The sequence below is a fragment of the Lissotriton helveticus genome, chromosome 1_1 (genome assembly GCF_964261635.1).
Source record: "Lissotriton helveticus chromosome 1_1, aLisHel1.1, whole genome shotgun sequence".
NCBI lineage: Eukaryota > Metazoa > Chordata > Amphibia > Caudata > Salamandridae > Lissotriton > Lissotriton helveticus.
In genome coordinates this window covers 958,488,501-958,508,899 of record NC_136057.1, presented here as the reverse complement: position 1 = coordinate 958,508,899, position 20,399 = coordinate 958,488,501, and the positions used below count along the sequence as shown (strand labels likewise).

Below are 20,399 nucleotides of genomic sequence, written 5' to 3'. Positions count from 1 at the left end.
GATGATCTTGTAATACAATTTGCATGACTTTGTTTAACAAATCATACTGAACATTAACTTTCTACAAACCCTATGTCAAGCAGGAAATGAAAGTTCAATTCTCCTCTAAAGTATTACTTCTGGGCGATGACCACTGTACAAGCCAGGCTAGCCAGAACCCCTCCATACACTGAGCAGGTCAGTAGAGTGGGTCTTTTAGATAGAGGGGGGGCGGGCAGCTTTGTGGAAGGAATAAAGCAATAAGAGATACCTCGTAACCTCAAATCCCAGGTAAGTAGCTTCTGTTAGGAAACAGATTAAACAGCAAACACACTAGGGCATTTGACGATATTCAAAGATATCCATAAATATGGAAAACAGGCTGATTGTAATTCATGATCAGACACACTGGCCTATTCAGGGGCAAGATCGAGATAAATAGAGTCAGAGATATCCCAGAAGCTTTGCAGCTTTTCCTTTGGTCCACTCTTTTACCCTCAAGGGAAAAATACAAGTTGAGGTTTTAGAAACGAAAAAATGGTTAAAGATAGTTTATCTTTAATTACGTAGTACCATAGCATTTGTGACTTCCACCCCACTCCCGTCCCCATGGTTAGGCTGTCAAAAAAGGTAATATTGACAGCACATGCACACCACAATACAGTAGTTGCTCTAGGGCTAAAGACACAATTTTTTCCATCCATGGCGGAGTCTCATCAGCGTAAAACCATTCAAATTATCAAAATTGAGGACTCTACAATTCCAGGTTGTGTAACAGTAATAGCACGGTCTCCTATGGATTGCCTGAAATTTCTACATCAGACTTTGATGCTGTCGTCGGGTAAGGGTCATAGCCCAAAATCACCAGAGATGTTTTAAACAATGTAGAAATGGTGGCACATAATGTTAACACCACATACTCCCAAAACACCGTACTTCACAGGAAACTATTCTTTGATGCTTAATTTTACAAACCTATGTTTACTTAGCATGAACATTCCACTTGTTTTGCACACAGCAATACTCACTCTGAAAAATAGTCCATGAACTGCTGAGGGTCTTCCGATGCAAGAAGTAACTGCCTCTGATGGGATTCAGACATGCAATGACATTTAAATCCATTCTATAAAGAAAAGACGGCTGTTTAAAAAAGTTCCTCTTAAACAAAACAAAATATTTAAATCAGTATAGTAATCACGAATAAGTCATAGCAGACCAATATTTAGGTAAGATGTGGTGCAGTCTTTCGAGAAACACAAAAACAAAATTGAATCTTTCCACACAAGGATGCTTAAGGCAAGCTGAGTACCAATCTGTATGCACATCTGGATAAGATTTTACCTTCTTTTTGTATACTTTTTATAGCAAATTGTATCCCTCATCAGAGCACTGAAAGCAATAACTATGGAGAATTTTAGGGTGCTTGAACAGAAGAAGGGAAAAAGAATCAAGAAATAAAAGAGGGGCTGGCAAGAAATTTGGAAAGGCATTGCAGGATGAGCACACAGTGGGTCTGAACTTCAGATGCTGATCAACAAAGGGTTAGTGAGAGAGAAGACTTTCAGGGTAAAGATCTCCCCATAAAATGTTTTTGCCTCAGGCATGGCCTGCCCTGGAGAGGCAGTAAGGCAGGAGGCTGTAGAAATGTTTGTGGTGTAAGCAAAGATTTATGCACTCAACACAGTGACAACACGTTTGGCAACCAATGCAGCTTTTAGGATGTTATCTCAGTACCTTAATAGTAGAAAAGACAGATAAAATGTGCTGTTCTTTGTAAAACTGTGGGTGGTTGGGATTCATGGCACCGACACATGAGGATAAGCAAGACAAAATGCCATTTTTGCTGTGTTTATTATTTATTATTATTTGTAGGGCGCAGCGAATCATCCCCAGGGGGATCGCTCGGCACCTGGGTAGCAGACTTTCATATTAAGAAAAGATCATTAAAACAGCCGTGTTTTAAGCAGTTTCTTGAACTGTGCCAGATTGGGGCAGGCTCAAATATCATCTGGCAGTTTGTTCCAATGGGCAGGGGCTAGATGAGAGAAAGCACGACCGCCCATTTTGGTTTTCCTGATTCTCAGAGTGCAGAGCAAATTTCAACTGCTCGATCTCAGTTGGCGCACGGGAATGCATGGTTCTAATTACTTCCTTAGATAGGCAGGACCCATCCCATGAAATGATATAAATATTAGACACAAGAGCTTAACAAGCATTTGCAATGCAATAGGTCTCGCATTATTAAAGTTAGAGCTATTGGCATTGTAAATGGCAATGCCTTTTATTTATGTTTTTGTTTTTAAAACATAAATAAAAAGGCATTGCCATTACAATGCTAATAGCATAAACTCTCGCAAAAGTGAGACCTATTGCATTGTAAATACTTGTTTAAAGGACGCCCCAGACACTACTTCCCCAACCTACCAACCTATAAACCTGGTTTCAAGCCATGAACCCATGGCATCTTCTCCTCTGGAGGCAATAAAGGTGCCAGTCATGATATATAATATGCATATTTAACCTTCTGATGTTACTAATGTTTTCGGCGGAAACTGATATATTGTCCGATCCTGCTGACAAGAGCAGGAGTCCATAAGCGATTACTGGGGCCATTAGAGGACGGCTGATTTCCTGGAGTGTTACCTTCCCGTTATAAAAGGAGAACCCTCGGGCTTTTGTTACTGTAGCTGTGTCAGGCACTATATTGCTCTGCAGGGGAGGTTTCTACTTATCCCCCATAAGTCTTTCACAAATGCTCGTTTTAATACACTGCTTCGCCACAAGTGAAGTTTTAACTAGCTCTGGCTCTTGCAGAGGACGGCATCTATAAATTCAGGATGTAAAGGCTTGCTGTGGTTTAGCTGATGTGAAATCGCACCTCTCTGAGTACCTTATGAAACGGTAGTGCCTGCCCACGGGCACCCCTCGAGCAGTCAACTCACCTCATCTTGAGCATCCCTTGAGTAACCTGAAGGGAAGCTGACTTCCCTACATGCACCGCTGTTAGACGGGGACCCTGAGGGTCGGCCGGATACTGAGGGAGAGATCCCCGAGGGGGACCGTCTCCGGTGATCGTACAGACAAGTTACCTCCCTCCCCACAAACAGGCACCACACCAAGTCGAGTTCAATGCTTTATATAAGGTTCTTAAGGCAAGGATATCAGCGATACAGGATATCTCGGACCCGGGGGTCCTCTCACTTCTAGTCTCTGTAGGGAAAGGGGGTAGCGGGACAGTCTTGGTACCGGATCGGTACAGGTAGTGGTAAGGGGCGAGCTCACAATCCTCGAGCTGGAGGGTCTGTGGATCGGGCCGCGGCAGCGCCAGCAGGCCAAGATGGTAGTCTCACAAGGCAGAGGGCCGCGGCAGCGCCAGCAGGCCAAGTCGATGGTTTCACGAGGCAGAGGGCCGCGGCAGCGCCAGCAGGCCAAGATGGTTTCACTAGGCAGAGGGCCGCGGCAGCGCCAGCAGGCCAAGACGATGGTTTCACGAGGCAGAGGGCCGCGGCAGCGCCAGCAGGCCAAGATGGGTTCACGAGGCAGAGGGCCGCGGCAGCGCCAGCAGGCCAGTCACGGATGAGTTCTTCTCGGGTCTCTCGACTCCAGGATACAACTGCCTTCCTGGTCTGGCACTGCCCCAGTTATAGGTCTGGTCCCCTTTGATGTCCGGACCCTCGCGCCTGGGGGCCGGGAGGTCCGGGATGAGGGAGTCCAGACACCCAGCAGGGGGGTGGAGCCAGCGCCCAGGGCGGCCGGGGGTGATCGACACCTGGCGGAGGGGAGCCGTTGACGATTCCTTCTCCCATTGATTTGCCAAGTGGTCACTCTGCCTCCTGGGGGGAGGTTGGTGCCCCGATGTCGGGGCCGGCCGGGCCCAGGGTTAGGGTCGAGTTGAGGCCACGCGGCCTCGTGCTGCAGTGCCCCAAGATGGCGGCCGGTTCGATGTCGTGGTGTGGATGGTGACCCGGGCCAGCTGGGTCCGGGGCTGGTGTCTTGTAGTGGAGGGATTGCAGGGTACTTCGGGTGGTCGTTTAGGGACTCTGGCTGGGGATGCAGGGAGAGCCAGGGTCCAGGTCCTACTGCGGGGAGGGGGGGCAGCCCGACCATGCGGCCTGTCCAACAACCGCTATATTCCATCAAAAAGTGCTGTCGCTGTGATTGTCAAGCAGGACGCTGTGTGAGACATGGAACCTGCATATTTCCTGGGGGGAGATCCAGCGACGGTAAAGAATTCAGTGAACTTTTTGTTATTGACAGCACTGTCGTATAGGGTTTCTGAAATAGATTTCTTGCTGTATTTGTCCTATAAAGTTAGATTTTGCACGAAATCTGTATTTGGAAGTTGCCTCTAAATTCAGGTTTTTAGGTATTCTAATTTCCAAAATATTAGAACAAGTACAATAAAAACTCACCGCCGCAGCCCGGCTTGAAAAGGAAGCCAGGCAACCTGTGTTGGGACGGGGGCGGGGCCGCAAAAAGACAGGAAGCAGACGGGAGCCTACCCCGCGCTCCTATGCTGAAGCGCTCCTGTGCCCGTCAGCCGGAAGATTTGCGTGTCAGCTAGCGGGGCTCCCGTGCTCGTGGAGAGCCCCGCCTGCTGCTGAGGATGACCCGCTGCCTGCCGCTGCCTGCCGAAGGAGAGAGGGACACACGAAAAGAACTCGGTGAGTGGGGTGTGAGGGAGGGGGGGGGGACATGTGCGCGCGTGTGTGTGTGTGTGTGTGTGTGTGTGCGCGCGAGTGTGTGTGTGTTTGTGCCTGTGTGTGCGCGTGTGTCTGTGTGTATGTATGCATGCATGCATGCATGCGTGTGTAAAAAGATCCGATGACTGGTGGGGGGATGTAAAGTGAAAGTAAGCAGCGCGCGTGTGTTTCAGTCTGTGTGGTGGCTGGCTGTGTGCGCACGCGTGGACGGAGGCGACGTGCGCGTTCGCGCACCCAAATCCGGCCGCTTTCAAGCTCGTAACACCCTCTTGTCCTTCCTCCCCCCGAGACAGACAACATTAGGTCTCCAGCTGGACACCTGCATCCTTGGATGCAGTTTACCAGCTCGACCTAAAAACTGCTCTTTTCCTAATAGGGAGCCAGTGCAATTGATGCAAAAGGGGTGATAAAGGAGTTCGAGGGGGTTTGTTGAGGGCTCTGCTTGCAGCTGTATTTTGGACAATTTGCAGCCTTGATAGTAGATCTTCCGTAATCCCCGCCAGTAGCGAATTACCATTGTCTATTCTACTGACTAGAAGCGCCTGTATAAGAGTTTTTCTGGCAGAAAGGGGAATCCAAGGGACGATTTTTCTCATCGTACCAAAGCAGGTGTCCGAGATGGGTTTTACATGCTCCTCCATGGAGTCTGTCATCAATTTCAATGCCCAGATTCTTCCCCAACTTTTTTGGTGTAGGGGCTTCCCCAAGTTCTACAGGCTACCAGTCAAAGGACCATAACTCCTCTGCTTTCCCAAACAGCCGAATCTCCGTTTTATTGGAGTTGAGCTGCAGGAAGTTCTTGCTCATCCATGTGGCTATATTTAGCATACAGTTCTTAAATATTTCTCTCGTCTGGGTGGGATCCTTCTCTTTGGGGACTATCACTTTTGTGTCGTAGGCATACAAGATAGTATCGAATCCACAAGATCGAATGATTGTGGCCAGGGAAAACACGTAGATATTAAACAAGGTGTGACTTAAGATGGAACCCTGCGGTACCACCTTGTCCACTACTGTGGCTTGTGACACAAATATGTTCAATTGGACACATTGTGTTCTGTCGGTCACAAAGCTTTGCAGCCATTTTAAGGCCATTCCTCTGACACCAATCTCTTGTAGCTTATCCAAAAGGATTCTATGAGAGATGGTGTCGAAAGCTGCAGACAGATCAAGAAGAACTAACATACTGGGAGTTCCTTTATCCAACAACATCCTTATTTAGTCTGTTACTTCGGTCAATGAGGACTAAGTGCTATAACAGGCACGAAATCCTGACTGAGAAGGATAAAGTAGGTTATTTTGTTCCAAATAGTCAGAGAGTTGTTTATTAATCAGAGTCTCCATCATTTTTTAACAGCATGGGAGAAGAGAGAAAGGCCTGAAGTTTTCTAAATTTGATGGGTCGGCTGATGCTTTCTTCAGAAATGGCTTGATTGGAGCCTTTTTCCACTTCAAAGGAAACGTAGCCATAGATTAAGATATGTTACAGACTTCCATGATAGGGTTAGACAAGGCTGGTGCGAGATCTGAAATAAACTAATAAAAGGAGGGGCCAGGTCTGACGGGGAGCCTGATTTTGTGTGCACTAACAAAGGCAGTACTTGCTTAGAGGTGATAGCTGAGAAAGACTGTAGGCAGGGCAAGAGAGGATCATCCAGGGGCAGTGCTACCACCCTTAGAGCCTCTTCCGAGCCAAAGAAGTTATAGATTTTGTCAATCTTTTGTTAAAAATGATTGGCTAAGTCGTCACATAGCCTTTGCGTCGGCGGGAGGGAGGAATTATTAGCTCTGGGATTGGTTAATTCTTTAATATCTTAAAGAGTTCTTTAGAAGAGCTCTTTGCTTTGGAGATTCGCATACATAAAAACGATCTCCTGGCTATGTTACAATTATATAGATAGCCTCTATGTACTGTTTTATATGCCAATTTATCCCCCTCGAACTTTGTTTTCCTCCATTTCCTTTCACTAATTAATTCTACATGTAGCTTTTTCTTTCTTAAGGCTCTCTGAATACCATGGGGCTGGAGCAGCCCTTTCCTGGATTGTGACTACCCTAAGCGGAGTGATGGTGTCAAGGGACTCCATTATAGAGGGTTCCACTATTGCCAATGCTGTGTCACTGTCCCCACAGTTGTTAAATGACGTGGTAGAGTACGCCACACTAAATGCTATTGGTGTCACTTTCCTCTAGGATCATGGTTGAAATATGGTGATAAACACGGAAAAGACATGATGAATGAACTGTCCCTCTAATCTGGAAGAAATGGACGTGGTCCCTTTTCAATGTCTTAAAGTTACGTTATTTAAATCTAAACAAACCCACTGATTTCGCAGCAAATGGCATTTGAGAAAGAGTGTGGGACTCGAAACGCGTCATGCCTGTCAGTCTTTTTAATAAAAAGTAACCTTACAAGTATTCCTGGTTTGGCCCGGATAACGTTGCAGATGGAGCGCGTGTTTTCTTCAGGATATATATATATTCCATCAAAACATGAATAACACCGCACTCCAACTATAAAATATGTGTGTGTGCAACAATTGACGAAGGCTGAGTGCCGAAACGCGTCTGGTGTGCCGAGGTTTCCATCCTTTTGAATAAATCTGATTGGAAACCCCCCCCCCTGCGAGTGCTTTCTTCTTTATCAGGAGAGATTACCTGGTGGAGCTTTGGAGCAGTGATACGTGGACGGGTACACCCCCGTCAAGCGAGCACCCATTCTAGATATATATATATATATATATATATATATATATATATACACACCGTATTTTCTGGCGTATAAGACGACTTTTTAACCCTTGAAAATCTTTTCAAAAGTTGGGGGTCGTCTTATACGCCGGTATCATTTAATAAGCAAGCGAATATAGCCCAAACCCTATATTTTAAAAGGAAAAGTAGGGGGTCGTCTTATACGCCCAGTCGTCTTATACGCCAGAAAATACGGTATATATATATATATATATCAATGCTCGAAGGTGTCCACCTTTGAGTAGCACGCGAACAGCAGCTTGGTTTATGTATAGGTGAGGACGGGGATCCACTCGTAGACGCCGCTCCGTACGGGATCTGCCCGACGCGTTTCGAAGCTCCATGCTTCTCTTCAGGGGCTTTAACGGAAGCGGTGTGCGCAACCGCCGACCCACTTCCCCATTTTATATATAACACACCCACCGTTGGGATGCTCAAATGAGACTGTGCATTCTGGGAATTCCATCAACACATGAAGAATGCCGCACTCCAAAAATTGATGATTACTTCCATTTATTCACCCAGTACATTTATCACTATTTCAACCAAACTGGTTTTGCTCACCATGAGATAGACATCTACCTATTTATAGAATGTTCTTATTTTAATACAGAAAGACAAGGTCTCTGTACTCTACGTCCCACTTTCTTTTTAAAGTCTTTAATTTATTCATAAAGTAAAACTTTATCTCAAACCAGTTTACAAATCAAATGACAAAATGCCCATCTATGCTTCTAGATGTGAGACACTTTCAAATCCCTACCACTACCGAGTCCTAAGACATGACTATTTTGTCATTACTGTACACTTTGTTCCTCAGTTGTAGAAAATATATTGAAAAAAAAGTACACAATAGAGATTTTTGGAACTGAATAACTACACCAACCGACCTCGCCTCCGCTGAAATTGTTTTTCTTATGAATACTAAAAGTTCAGTGTAAATATGTTCCCTTATGGGGATGTGCACAGTTATTTTAGTTTGGTATAGGAGCAGGAGCCCTTTTGTAAGGCACAGACACCTAAAAACAATAGTATAGAATACCTCTAAACTAACAGCTAAAGTAAGATCAATTCACATATTTACAGCCTCACATTTATCCGAGTAAGCTGCCCTAAGTGGTGTGGGTGTACCAAGGCAAGGGTGTGTTGATCACTGTTCTATAGGATGATCAGCTTAACTTAAACAGGGCTGGGGATGTTTCCGTTCTGAAGAGACATGTGCCAGTTTGCTGAGCAGGACAGCCCATATTGGAGAACAACCAATGCAAATTTATTTTTTATACAGACAAGCTACAAGACAATGGTAGGGAATGCACCAGAGTTTGCATGTCATTTGTTTGTAGTGTTGCCCCAGGGTATTTTACCCTCTCGTCAGTACACAAATGCTCTGTGCACCACTGAAATTCCACTGATGCTAGCTATGCAATCAAAATTACCATGTCAATTCACATGTGGCCTCATGTGTGACTTAACAAATTACAATACAGCGTGATTTTCTTGCCTGGTACCAGAGAAAATCACTCCTGCAACAAGCGCCACACATAAAGCGCAACAGCGAAAGATTGAGAGGGAAAAAAAAGCGGAGGCAAAAGCACAGGCCAGTGCCGTGGAGCGCACAGAAAATAAACAGAGCAGTAAAAATATCAGCGTTATAAACAAAGATAAGGAAAAGGAAGCAGCACTGAGGCAATCTACCTTATCCGAGACGTTCGTCAGGAAGCCCAGTCTCATGGCAGCTCTACCTGGCGGCTCGGGGGCTGTGGCAGAAACGGGACTCGCACTCGCACCCATCATGGTGAAACAGAAGGCAGAGGCGATGGGCGGCAATGGTAGCGGAGGAGATGGCAGCGGAGGCGGCGCTGAGAGGCTCACAAGGATCGGTGAGCAGATGGAAGCGCGGAATGAGGGACAGCCAGAGAGCAATGGCGTTTCTCTAACCGGGTGCAGCGCGAAGCAAAACTTCCTCATGGAAGGAAGCATTAGGGTTGCCGAGCAACCAGAGGAGCGCACAGGAGAGCGCACGCCCAGAACAGAGGAGGATAGAACGCCTGGGGAGTCAGACCTAGCAGCGGAGGCAGAGGAGGCGGCAGCTGCAACAGCCCAGGGCACAGCTCTCTGCCTGGGGGAGAGGAAACTCCGTGGAGTAAAAGGTAATGGAGGGCCTACGTTAAAGGGAGATTGAAGGATTAAATAATGCCTCAATGATGGACGCACTGCTGCAAGTAGAGGCTGAGCTTAGTAACAATGTAAGACCAGAAGTAAATTGGGGAAGTATGGTGAGCTTAGACTCACAGAAAGAGCGTGAAGGGGATACATTTTACTCTGTTAATGAAGGCTCAACCTCAACAAGTGAGGGAGATGAGTAAGAGACCACTGATTTATCATTTGAGGAAGAAGAAAGCACTGAATCAGATATATCAGGCGCAAAAAAAAGAAGAAAAAGTCAGCCATAAAACGCAGCCTGAATGCAAAAATAAACAAAAAGCTTATGTGGGATTATTCCGCCACAACGGGTCTCTCTCAAGAGGGATTGCAAGAGACGCAAGGGGCACAAGAAAAGGACGGTGTCAGGGAGGAAGCTGACCCGAGAGATTATGCCACCTTAAACTTACTAGTCGATATGCTGAAGCAAATCCAGGGAGAGGCTAGGGTAGAGAGTCGTAGAGCCAGGCATGATACCAAAAAAATACAAGCCTCCATTAGGAAGATGAACAAAAAATACGAGGAGGTGGAGGGGAGAGTGGAGCTGGTAGAGGAAAGGACGGGAAGACTGGAGGACGAAGCAACTGATTGGCATAAATTTAAAAAGGAACAGACTAAGATAGTGGAAGACTTGCAATGGAAAGTGGAGGATTTCGAAAACCGTCAGAGACGGAACAACGTAAGACTTTTGGGACTGGAGGAAGGAGTGGAAGGGCAAGATGCTAGGGGCTACGTGATTAGGCTACTACAAGGGGCCTTCCCAGAGGCTAGGTGGCGCTAGGAAGATGAGGTACAAAGAGCCCACAGATTCCCACTGACAATAAAAAAAAGGCAAGGAGGGACTAAAGACAACATGCCTAGGGCAATGTTAGTATTTTTTGGCAATTTTCTGGCAAGGCAGGAGGTGATAGAAAAAGCAAGACCAGACTCCAAAAGAACAGCAGAGGGGGCTACCTTTTTCGCAAGACCAGACTTTTGTCACGTCACGGTCGAGAGGCGATGGCAATTAAGACAGTTAATAACCCCTCTACAGCAACAAGGAGCAGAAGCATATCTGATGTTTCCGGCAAAGCTTAAGGTCATCATGGGCGGCCGCACTAGGATGTTTTTCTCGGAGATAAAAGCGGGGGAATACCTCGCAGAGTTAACAGAGCAACGCAAGGAGAGATGAGGAAGATTAATATGGACACTGTCTATGGCATATGTATTATGGTCAATGGACTAAGTTTTCTGGAATAACTGGGAGGGAGCGGGAGGGCGACGCTACAATGCTAGCAGTCAGCACATAGGTCAGGATTGACCTATTTGCCTGTACAAGGGAGGGGAGGGGCAGTCGTGGGAGGGAAGGGGGGTGAGAGGGGGGTGGGAAAAGACTTGACAAAAATGGGAAAACAACACAAAAGAGCGTATTGTAATGTGATAAAACTTGCAACAGAACGGAATATATATATAACAAAATATGGCGTTAAGGGTTGCGACAGTGAATATATGTGGCTTAAATGATGGTGGAAAAAGGCAAAAGGCGGCATCTATGTTTAGATTATTAAAACTAGATGTGGTCTGTTTATAGGAGACACACAATTTGGGAAAAGAAAAATACAGATTGGAACAGATGGGGTATGAGTTACTGGCTAACACAAATCAAGACACAAGAACAAAGGGGGTAGCTATACTAGCAAGGAAAGGGGCTACAAAACTCAGAAGAAAACAAGCATTTGCAATGCAATAGGTCTCGCATTAGTAAAGTTTGAGCTATTGGTATGGTAAATGACAAATTTTTTATGTATGTGTTTTTTTTTAAAATAACGTAATTAATAGCTTTGTCATTTACAATGCCAATAGTTATAACTTTCACAAATGTGACACCTATAGCATTGGTAATGCAACATGTTTTGTATTTACGTGACTTACATGTGTTGGTATTACAAATAACAATGGCTTTTATTTCTTTTTAATAATTAATACTTAAAAGTGATTCTAATTTATAATGGCAATAGCTTAAACTTTTGTAAATAACTTTTGTGAACATTATGTTCAGTGTATTTTATTGTGACGAAAATCCAAGAACAGAAGTGAAATATTAACATCTTTTTGTGACATTTGTAATAAAGCTTGAAACATTGAGAGAACATATTTGAACCAGTGATGCTGTGGTGGTGCTGAGTGATGCTGTGGTTGCGCTGAGTGATGCAGTGGTTGCGTGGAAAGTAAAGTGTGCCATACTGCGATTTCTACAATAGTTAATTGTGGATGCGTTAACAATTGATGTGTGCACTGATGGCTGGTGGTGTGTGTGCCTGTAGAAATGGTGCACTGATGGCTGGTGGTGTGTGTGCCTGGTGGAAGTGTGCACTGACGGTTGGTGGTGTGTGTGCCTGGTGGAAGTGTGCACTGACGGCTGGTATTGTGTGTGTTTGGTGAAAGTGTGCACTGACAGCTGGTGGTATGTGCCTGGCTACAGCGTGCACTGACGGCTGGTGGTGTGTGTGCCTGGTGCTCGCTTCAAGTGTGTGCTTTTAACGAGCCCCAAAGAACACTCCGGGGGAGGGTGGATTACAATGCCTCAGCAAAATGTAATTCAAATGTACTTTATTAGTCATAGCAAGTCAACTGGGACAATTCCAAGAACACGCACTAGTCAATATTACTTATTTATGTATGCGATTTTATATAGTGCCTGCACTACCAGAGGCATCAGAGCGCTCTAGATTGGAGCGAGGAGTGCTACATGAGAAGGTTTAAAGTAACAAGGTAGTAAGGAACCACATTTATGGCTACTACGGTTATTCGAGGTGAGAGTTACATATTTACAGATTACAAATTTAGGTGGCACGTAGCCTGCCCCAAGGGGAGAACCACCATGACTGACAGACGCCCCTGCTAGGATGCTATTCAGCAACGGAAACTGAGCTTAGTAGAGTTTGGGGTCAATTTGTGGCTAGGCGTAGAGTTAAGTGTGAACTTGATTTAATTTCAGCAAGGCTCGTCAGACTTCAGCGTAAGTGCTCCCAGCCCTCACGTTGATAAGGAAGCGTGGAACTGGAAATTACAGAGATTTGCCCAGTGTCAGACACTTTAGGTGAAGGGAGGGGAGCGCCAGGATTCGGCGGCTGGTGCCCTGGCTCCAAACTTTGAAACTGCAGGGCACCGCACCATCTCTGGAAAGAGATGCGTTTGGAGCGAATCGCGCCCCCCCCTCCCCCCGTTCTTCTTTAATGTTTACTGACGATCCCCCGCTGAGGAGACTGGCATAAGGCGTGTCCCACCCAGTCGACCCGCCATGGGAAGTATGTTTATCAGGCAGTGTCTGTTCAGCGACCGGCACTGGAAGTTCACAGGAGGTGCGGAGGGCGCGGGCGAGCTTTGCCAAGATTCCCTGGAGACTGCCCGAGAAGGAGTGACTGTCAGTGGGCTTGGAGCAGATTTGACATTAGGTTTGGGTGTGCTCCTGTTCCAGTATTTGAAATGGAAATACAGAAGTTTAGGTACTCACTGTCCCAGAATACCCGCGGGATACTGCGAAGTGACGGTAATATTCCCCTGCATCTCTGCTGAGAAGGGCAGGTGCTCCCCCTTCATAAGTAAAGTGCAGAAACTCTGTATCCGACTGTACCTGCCCATTTAAAGTGCACATCGGCTCCGAGCAGGAGCCGCTGCTTGGGGTGCACCCCGTGCGAACCATGCAGACTTTGGTGCCCCCACCCCCTGACCGCAAAAATACACAGATCCTAAGCTATGAAGAGGAGCAGAGAATAGGACAACTGAAAGGGCAGATCTCGGGTAAATACATCGCAGATATGCCCACAGGAGACAGACCTGAGGTCAGATGCACAGGACAGGGCAACTGCGGCGAGCCGACAGAGAAGGAAGGAGGGCAGCCACATTGGCATGAGGGCACATACAACGGGAGTGATACAGCATGGTGGCGAGGGCACCCTCATGGTATAGGGAAGAGGGTAGCATCAGGAGTTGCAACAAAAGCTGAAAGGGCACGGGAATGGAAGCATAGAAATCCTATGACAGACCAGGGGGCAGTTTCGGGCGAGGAAAGCGGCAGCCTTGGGCGCCACCCTGAAGTTGCTGCTGATACCATGTGCCGTGCCAGGGCGCCTGCTGCCAGAGAGCTCCCGAGTCACAGGTGAGGAGTTTGCCAACTACGCACACTGTTGCATGCACTGATAGGGAAGGGCTCACCCACGCCACGGGCCTCTACATGAACACTTTCACCCTTAAACTACAGATGCATCCTGTGCCCGTGCACCCCTTAGCTTGGCAGAGGCACAGGTAGCACTGCAGGGGCACTGTTGGCAGTACAGGGGTAGACGACGTCCCATGTCACCGGTTCTCTGCTGCAACAGAGCATCAAGCAAAATCACAACAAGGGGGCTGCCCGCCCCCCAGCACCCAGATCTGTCCCATCCGCAGCTCTCCTTACCTGTGTAAGTCTCGCCTTCCCGCACCGCAGTCACAAGTCCAAGCAAAGTCCCGAGGATGGCAGCGAGCGCCCGCGCCATGGCTGCCGCCGCCAGTCTGGCGGCGGCGGGAGTCGCCCCTGCACCCCGTTGTTCCAGCCGCGCGTCCTCCCGATGCTCCGGCTCCCTTCCGGCTGCCCGCGTGCCCCCCGCACAACTCCTTGCTCCGCCAGCAACTCTTTCCCTGCGCGCTCGTCTCGCGCTCCAGCAGCCTCCAAGCTCAGGCGGCCGCGCCGCTGACGTCAGCCGCGCGCGAGCTCTTCTACCACACCGGGCCACTAGAGGGCGCGTGACTGCAAGAACTGCTGAAGGCTGGGCGGGCTCCCGCTGGATGCAGAGCGCGCGCAGCTCTAACTGTACAGGAGGCGCAGGCGCAGCGTTAGGGGAGCCCAGGAGCTTCGTCAGTGTTACAGGGGTGTCGGAACAATGCTCGATTTCCTGTATTCAAGCACAATTTAAAACGAGGCAGAAAGAGCACGGTGAGTGGGAGGGAGCGGGGTTGTATCTGTGTAGAGGGCGCGTGACTGCAAGAACTGCTGAAGGCTGGGCGGGCTCCCGCTGGATGCAGAGCGCGCGCAGCTCTAACTGTACAGGAGGCGCAGCGTTAGGGGAGCCCGGGGGCTTCGTCAGTGTTACAGGGGGGTCGGAACAATGCTCGATTTCCTGCAGTTCTGCAAACCTTCAGAACAGTATTCAAGCACAATTTAAAACGAGGCAGAAAGAGCACGGTGAGTGGGAGGGGGGTTGTATCTGTGTGTGTGCGCGCCCGTGAGTGGTAGGTGTGCGTGCGTGGCTGTGTGTGGGGGGGGGCATGTGCGTGTGTGATTGTATGTGCCTGCGTCTGTGTGGGTGCCTGCCTGCGTGTGTGCCTGACTGCGTGTTTAGGTGAGAATCAGAGGCAGGGGATGTGCACGGCGCCGGCTGGGCGTGCGCGCACACGAGGTCCAATCTCCGGCAGGAGAAGCTCGTGACAGTCTGCTGTCTACATTCCCCCAAAAGTGATTACATTAGTTGTCTCGCATAGACAGCAAAAGCTTCGCTTTTGCTTTCGTCTAGCGAGACCTAAAAAGAAGACTCTGAGGGGAGATGGGTTATAATCGAAGTAGAGACCACAGCTGGGAATCTAACAATTGTAGCTGTGTATGGCCCTAACGATGATAATCCTGAAATGTTTGAATGGTTAGATCAGGAGCTCGCATTATGGACAGAGTCTGTCATTTTCTGCGGTGACTTCAATATTAATGGCTTATATGGGCTGGGGGGGGGGAATCAGGAGGAGGGAGGTATGGAGGCCGGAAAAAGAAAATTTGTCACGCTGTAAACAACTTAATGCAGAATAACGCTCTGTCTGATTTATGGTCCCAATATAACCCACCTGGCTCAGGGGGCACTTTTTACTCAGCTCCTCATAAAACGACTGCAAGGTTGGACTATATTTTAGTGTCTAATGACAAAGTAAGCGGGGCCCAGATAGAGCGGATGCCTAGAATGATCTCGGATCATAATATATTGATAACAACCATGCCAAGGGTAGACAGAGGGAGCATCAAACCATACATATGGACTTTTGAAAGAAGTCTGTTAAAAGATGGAAGTTATATCAATAGGATGAATGAATGGATTAAACAGTTCTGGGAAATTAACAGGGGAATGGCCTCAACAAAAAAAGTCTGGGATACATTTAAGGCTGGGATAAGGGGAGAAACCCTGAGTTACACGTTAAAGAGGAGCAAGATGGAGAGATTAAGGATGGACAGGTGGTTAAAAGAAATGAGTAGATTAGAAGAGCAACTAAATAGAGCAGTTTCGAGACAAAACACAACAGATATAGAGGATATTTTACTAGAAATAGAAGTCAAGAAAGCAGAGACGGGAGAAGCCCTAATGGAAAAGGCGGCTGGGAACTACCTTGCCAAAAAAGAAAAGTGCTACGAGTATAGCGAGAGGGTAGGACAGTTATTGGCTATTAGAATCAGACAAAATCTGGCTGCAGGGGAGATCAAAGAAATCAGAAACAGTGCTGGGGTAGTCGTAAACAAAATAGAAGATATCCAGGAGGTATTTAGAGAATTCTATGAGAAACTGTATGACCAGAAGGTAGAGGATATAGGAGAAGGGTGCAGGGATTTCCTGACAGGGATACCACATGAGAGACTGGATAGCGAAGAAAGAAATAAATTAGATTTACCGCTAACACTGCAGGAGCTGAAAATGGCAGTGAATAATCTACCAGGGGGTAAGGCTACAGGGCCAGATCAAATACCCGCTGAATTCTATAAAACATTTTGGGATAGGCTTGGGAAAGATATAATGGAGACTTTTCGACAGGCACAGATGCAAAAATTAGCGCCACAGTCCTGGGATGATGCAAATATAATTGTGATACTGAAAAAAGACAAACCCCCATTAGACCCAGGATCATATCGACCTATCACTCTCCTAAATGCGGATGCCAAAATATACGCCAAAGCACTTGCACAAAGGCTGAGCAGAGTCATCGAGAAATTAGTAAGCAAGACACAACATGGTTTTATTCCCGGGAAAGGGACCACTCAGCATACTAGACAGCTAATTACAATATTAGACGCGGCTGAGGTAGCAGGAGACCCTGTCGCAGCCATATTCCTTGATGCTGAAAAAGCTTTTGACAGGGTCTCCTGGCAATTTTTGTGGAAGGTAATGGAGTGGTTCGACATAGGTAAAGGATTTATTAGTGCTATACAGGTATTGTATATGCAACCAAAGGTCAGGGTGAAAATAAACAAGTCTTATAAAACAAGCATTTGCAATGCAATAGGTCTCGCAGTTGTTAGAGTTTGAGCTATTGGCAATGTCTTTTATTTATGTGTTGGTTTTCAAAACATAAATAAAAGGCATTGTCATTTACAATGCTAATATGTTTAACTCTCGCAAATGCGAGACCTATTGCATTGCAAATGCTTGCTATAATAAAGCGCATTAGCGCTATATTAAAAAAAACGCATTTCACGCAACTTTATATTTACTAATCCATCTCAGTTTTGAAAAATAAAAAGAAAATGCTCACCTCATTTGGCACTCACTAAAGAAAATCCAAAAGAGACAACATCCTAAAACTGAGTAAAGTGAGGCGATTGAGAGGGACGGTGAATGCTTCCAGGAAATAGCAGAGAAAAACAAGCATGGTGATCAGAACACGTAAAACGTGAGCTGTTCTCATCTGGAACGGTGGCTGACCTGTGCACAACTGTTCGAGCAATTCTCTAGTCAAAGTCAACTACTGTAAAGGTTTATGAGAGAAATTCACGAACAGTACATACAAAAGATGACAACTTCCGAAACAAGCAATGACAGGGTGGGGTGGCAGGTGAAAGTAATGACCAGGGCAGAGGATGGCGGGTGCAGCAATGTTGGGGGATCAGTCTGTAAAAACATGCACTTGTTCGGAGTGCTACAGATTAAATGGTAAAAAAATAATACAGTGAAGCGACAGGACAGAGGATGTGTCGTAACGGCATGACCTGTCGACCTTGGAGGTGGGGAGGCCGGGTTTGAACTCGCCGCCGGTTCACAAGCACACTATGAAAGGAGATATTGTTTAAACAGCGCCTCTTTTCCCAACTCATTATTTTCAACATCCTCTTACGTAGACGCACCGGAAGTAGAGCCCCCTTCGGTTCTGGTGTCAGTGCACCCCTCTCCTCGTTGCTTCTAGCAGCAGAGCCGTCACTGCCACAGGCTACGCTGGCATTCCATGTGTGCGTTGGTAAATAGTGGCTACCATTCACAGTGCAAAGGCACACATTTTTATCAAGGTGAAAGGCGGAGGGCAATGGGATCCGAACTCATTTAAAAATGTTTCTCAGATTAAATTAAAAGAGGAGAATGAAAGTTTGTGATGGAAAACGAAGTCCAACCAACTCAAAAGCGCAAACTTTTAAACTCAGCAGAAAAGATGAAAAGCTGAGCCGTCGAAGGATTTTTAGCCACTGCTTAAAAACCCTTTTATTTTCAAGAGAGGAAGGAAAGATACCTGGCGGGAAGGGATGTGGAGAAGGGCGGTGTGCGAACGAATGTGAAAAGCCCTTAATTCATCTTCATGATAAGAAATGATGAAATGCTACAAGATAAGCAGGGATCCTACATTACATTTATCAGTGTATAAAACGAAAAACATAAAAAGCGGAGGGAGGTGGGAGTCGAAAAAAACGAAGAGTGAAACGTCGAGAGAGTTTCGATTCGAAACTGTGACCTGCAGAGCACGTAACAGACGCGAGTATGGGTGAAACAAGCATCGTAAAGAGGGAAAACGTTATTACGAAGAACGTTGCTCCGCGGTTTGTAAAAGTAAATGCGCCATCACACGCATTCTATACTTCAAACATACTGACAGGCTGGAAGTGAAGAGAAACTTTCTCCAAATTACCTTGGTGTGCGACTGAGCACCCGAAACCATACAAAAACAAGTGTGCCAACGCGGGACCAGCACCTGGCTCCTTCCCCCTCCTCCCAGCAAAACCAGCTCCGAAAGCGAAACCTTCCTTGGGGCGGGACTTCCGTCTTCGGAAGCCCGCACACGCGCCCACGGGAAAGCAGTGCTGGTGACGCGGGGCTCATGCCCGAGGGAGAGCCCCGCGGAGGCTGCAAGACCTTAGAATCACGGTAAGGGGGTGGGGGGGGCGCTTGCATGTATGGTGTGGGGGGGGGGGGCGCTTGCATGTATGCGGCACCTGGGGGGGCACTTTTATGTATACGGCGGTGGGGGGGGGAACTTCTATGTATGCGGCGGGGGAGGGGGGGGCTTATATGTATGCGGCGGCGGCCAGGGGGAGGGGGGGCCCTTCTATGTATGCGGCGGCGGCAGGGAGGTGGGTGGGGTGCCCTTCTATGTATGCGGCGTCGGCGGGGGGGGGTGGGGGGGCTTTGTATGTGTGTAGGTGCGCTCCTGTGTGTGTGTGCCTTCTTGCCTGCATGTGTGTGTTCAGTGTGCCTTTCTTTGCATGGGAATATGAGGGACGGCGACGTGCGCGCTCACGAGGTAGAATCTCCGGCAGGAGACGCTCGTGACAGTCTGCTGTCTACATTCCCCTGAAAGTGATTACATTAGTTGTCTCGCTAGACGCAAAAGCAGCGAGACCTAAAAATGGTTAGGATTACACGTGGCACCAGACAGGGTTGCCCGGCATCACCCCTACTTTTTGCTTTATATTTGGATCCGCTACTTAGGAGATTGATAGGCAATATTAACATCTCGCCAGTTGTGATACAGGAGGAAGAATACAAAGTATTCGCCTACGCAGACGACGTGGCGTTGATAACTACAGAACCAGGAAGGGCTTTAAGGGAAATAGAGCAAGAGGCAGCAGCTTTTGGGGATTTAGCAGGATAAGGGGAAAACTCAGATTATTACGAATGAATTTATACTCTATTCAGATCCCAGAGTGGTAAAGGAGGCGGTGTACTTAGGAGTAAGGGTGTCAGCAGACTTAGTGGAGTTAGTGAAGCTAAATATGGAACCACTATTAGCTAAGGTTAAAAGCAATACAGAAAGAATTCACAACCTACACCTGACATTAATGGGACGCATCAATGTAATTAAAATGGTTACATTGCCGAAATTTCTTTATCTGTTTAGGGCCATACCTCTTCTTTTTGAACAATTTTGGTTTGCTAAGTTAGAAACAATTCTTAATAGGTTAGTGTGGGCACAAGGGAAAACTAGAAGGGCTTACAGATATATGACACTTACACGCGAAAAAGGGGGCTGGGGTGCACCGGATTTCAAATTATATTATTGGGCCGCAGCTCTGCAGTACTCTCAAGGATTAATAGGGGGAGGATATGAATTCACAAATGTGTATAGAACTGTATTGGGGGAAGGCGCGGTGGATGGGCTTCTGAATACAATAGACTATGGACTTTTTAAGAACACTAGGTTTAAAACTTTAAAAGCCGTGTATACAATCTGGAAGGGGGTGGGGAAAAAAATTAGGAATGGGTAGATTTAGCAGATATACTAGATTGATGGCTAATGAAACCCTTCCGGGGGGGATATTCAATTATGGAATAATGAGCATATGGAATGATAGGGGTATTAGGAAAATAGGAGATCTCCTGGACACAAAAGGCGGGATAATACAATTTGAAGAGTTACAAAAAAGATTTGAAATACCCACTAATACCTTTTTAGGTCGAGCCTGTCCCATTCCGCAGGAATGGATAGGATCGAATTCATGTCCGCAAAATCCTCGTGAAACTAAAGGCTTTCAGCTGGCGTTTTGTTTACGTTCACGTGAACCACGTGACAGCAAGC

The 20,399-nt window shown here is 47.0% G+C and overlaps 1 protein-coding gene across 2 annotated transcripts in view; it reads right to left on the bottom strand.

The window, feature by feature from the left end:
- Window positions 1–20,399, bottom strand: part of KIN (Kin17 DNA and RNA binding protein) — a 236,145-nt gene that overhangs the window by 194,852 nt on the left and 20,894 nt on the right. For both annotated transcript variants that reach the window (XM_078677075.1, XM_078677070.1), the window contains exon 2: window positions 1,008–1,102. In XM_078677075.1, coding sequence (XP_078533201.1) covers window positions 1,008–1,102 — 95 coding nt within the window. The remainder of the gene's footprint in view (window positions 1–1,007; window positions 1,103–20,399) is intronic.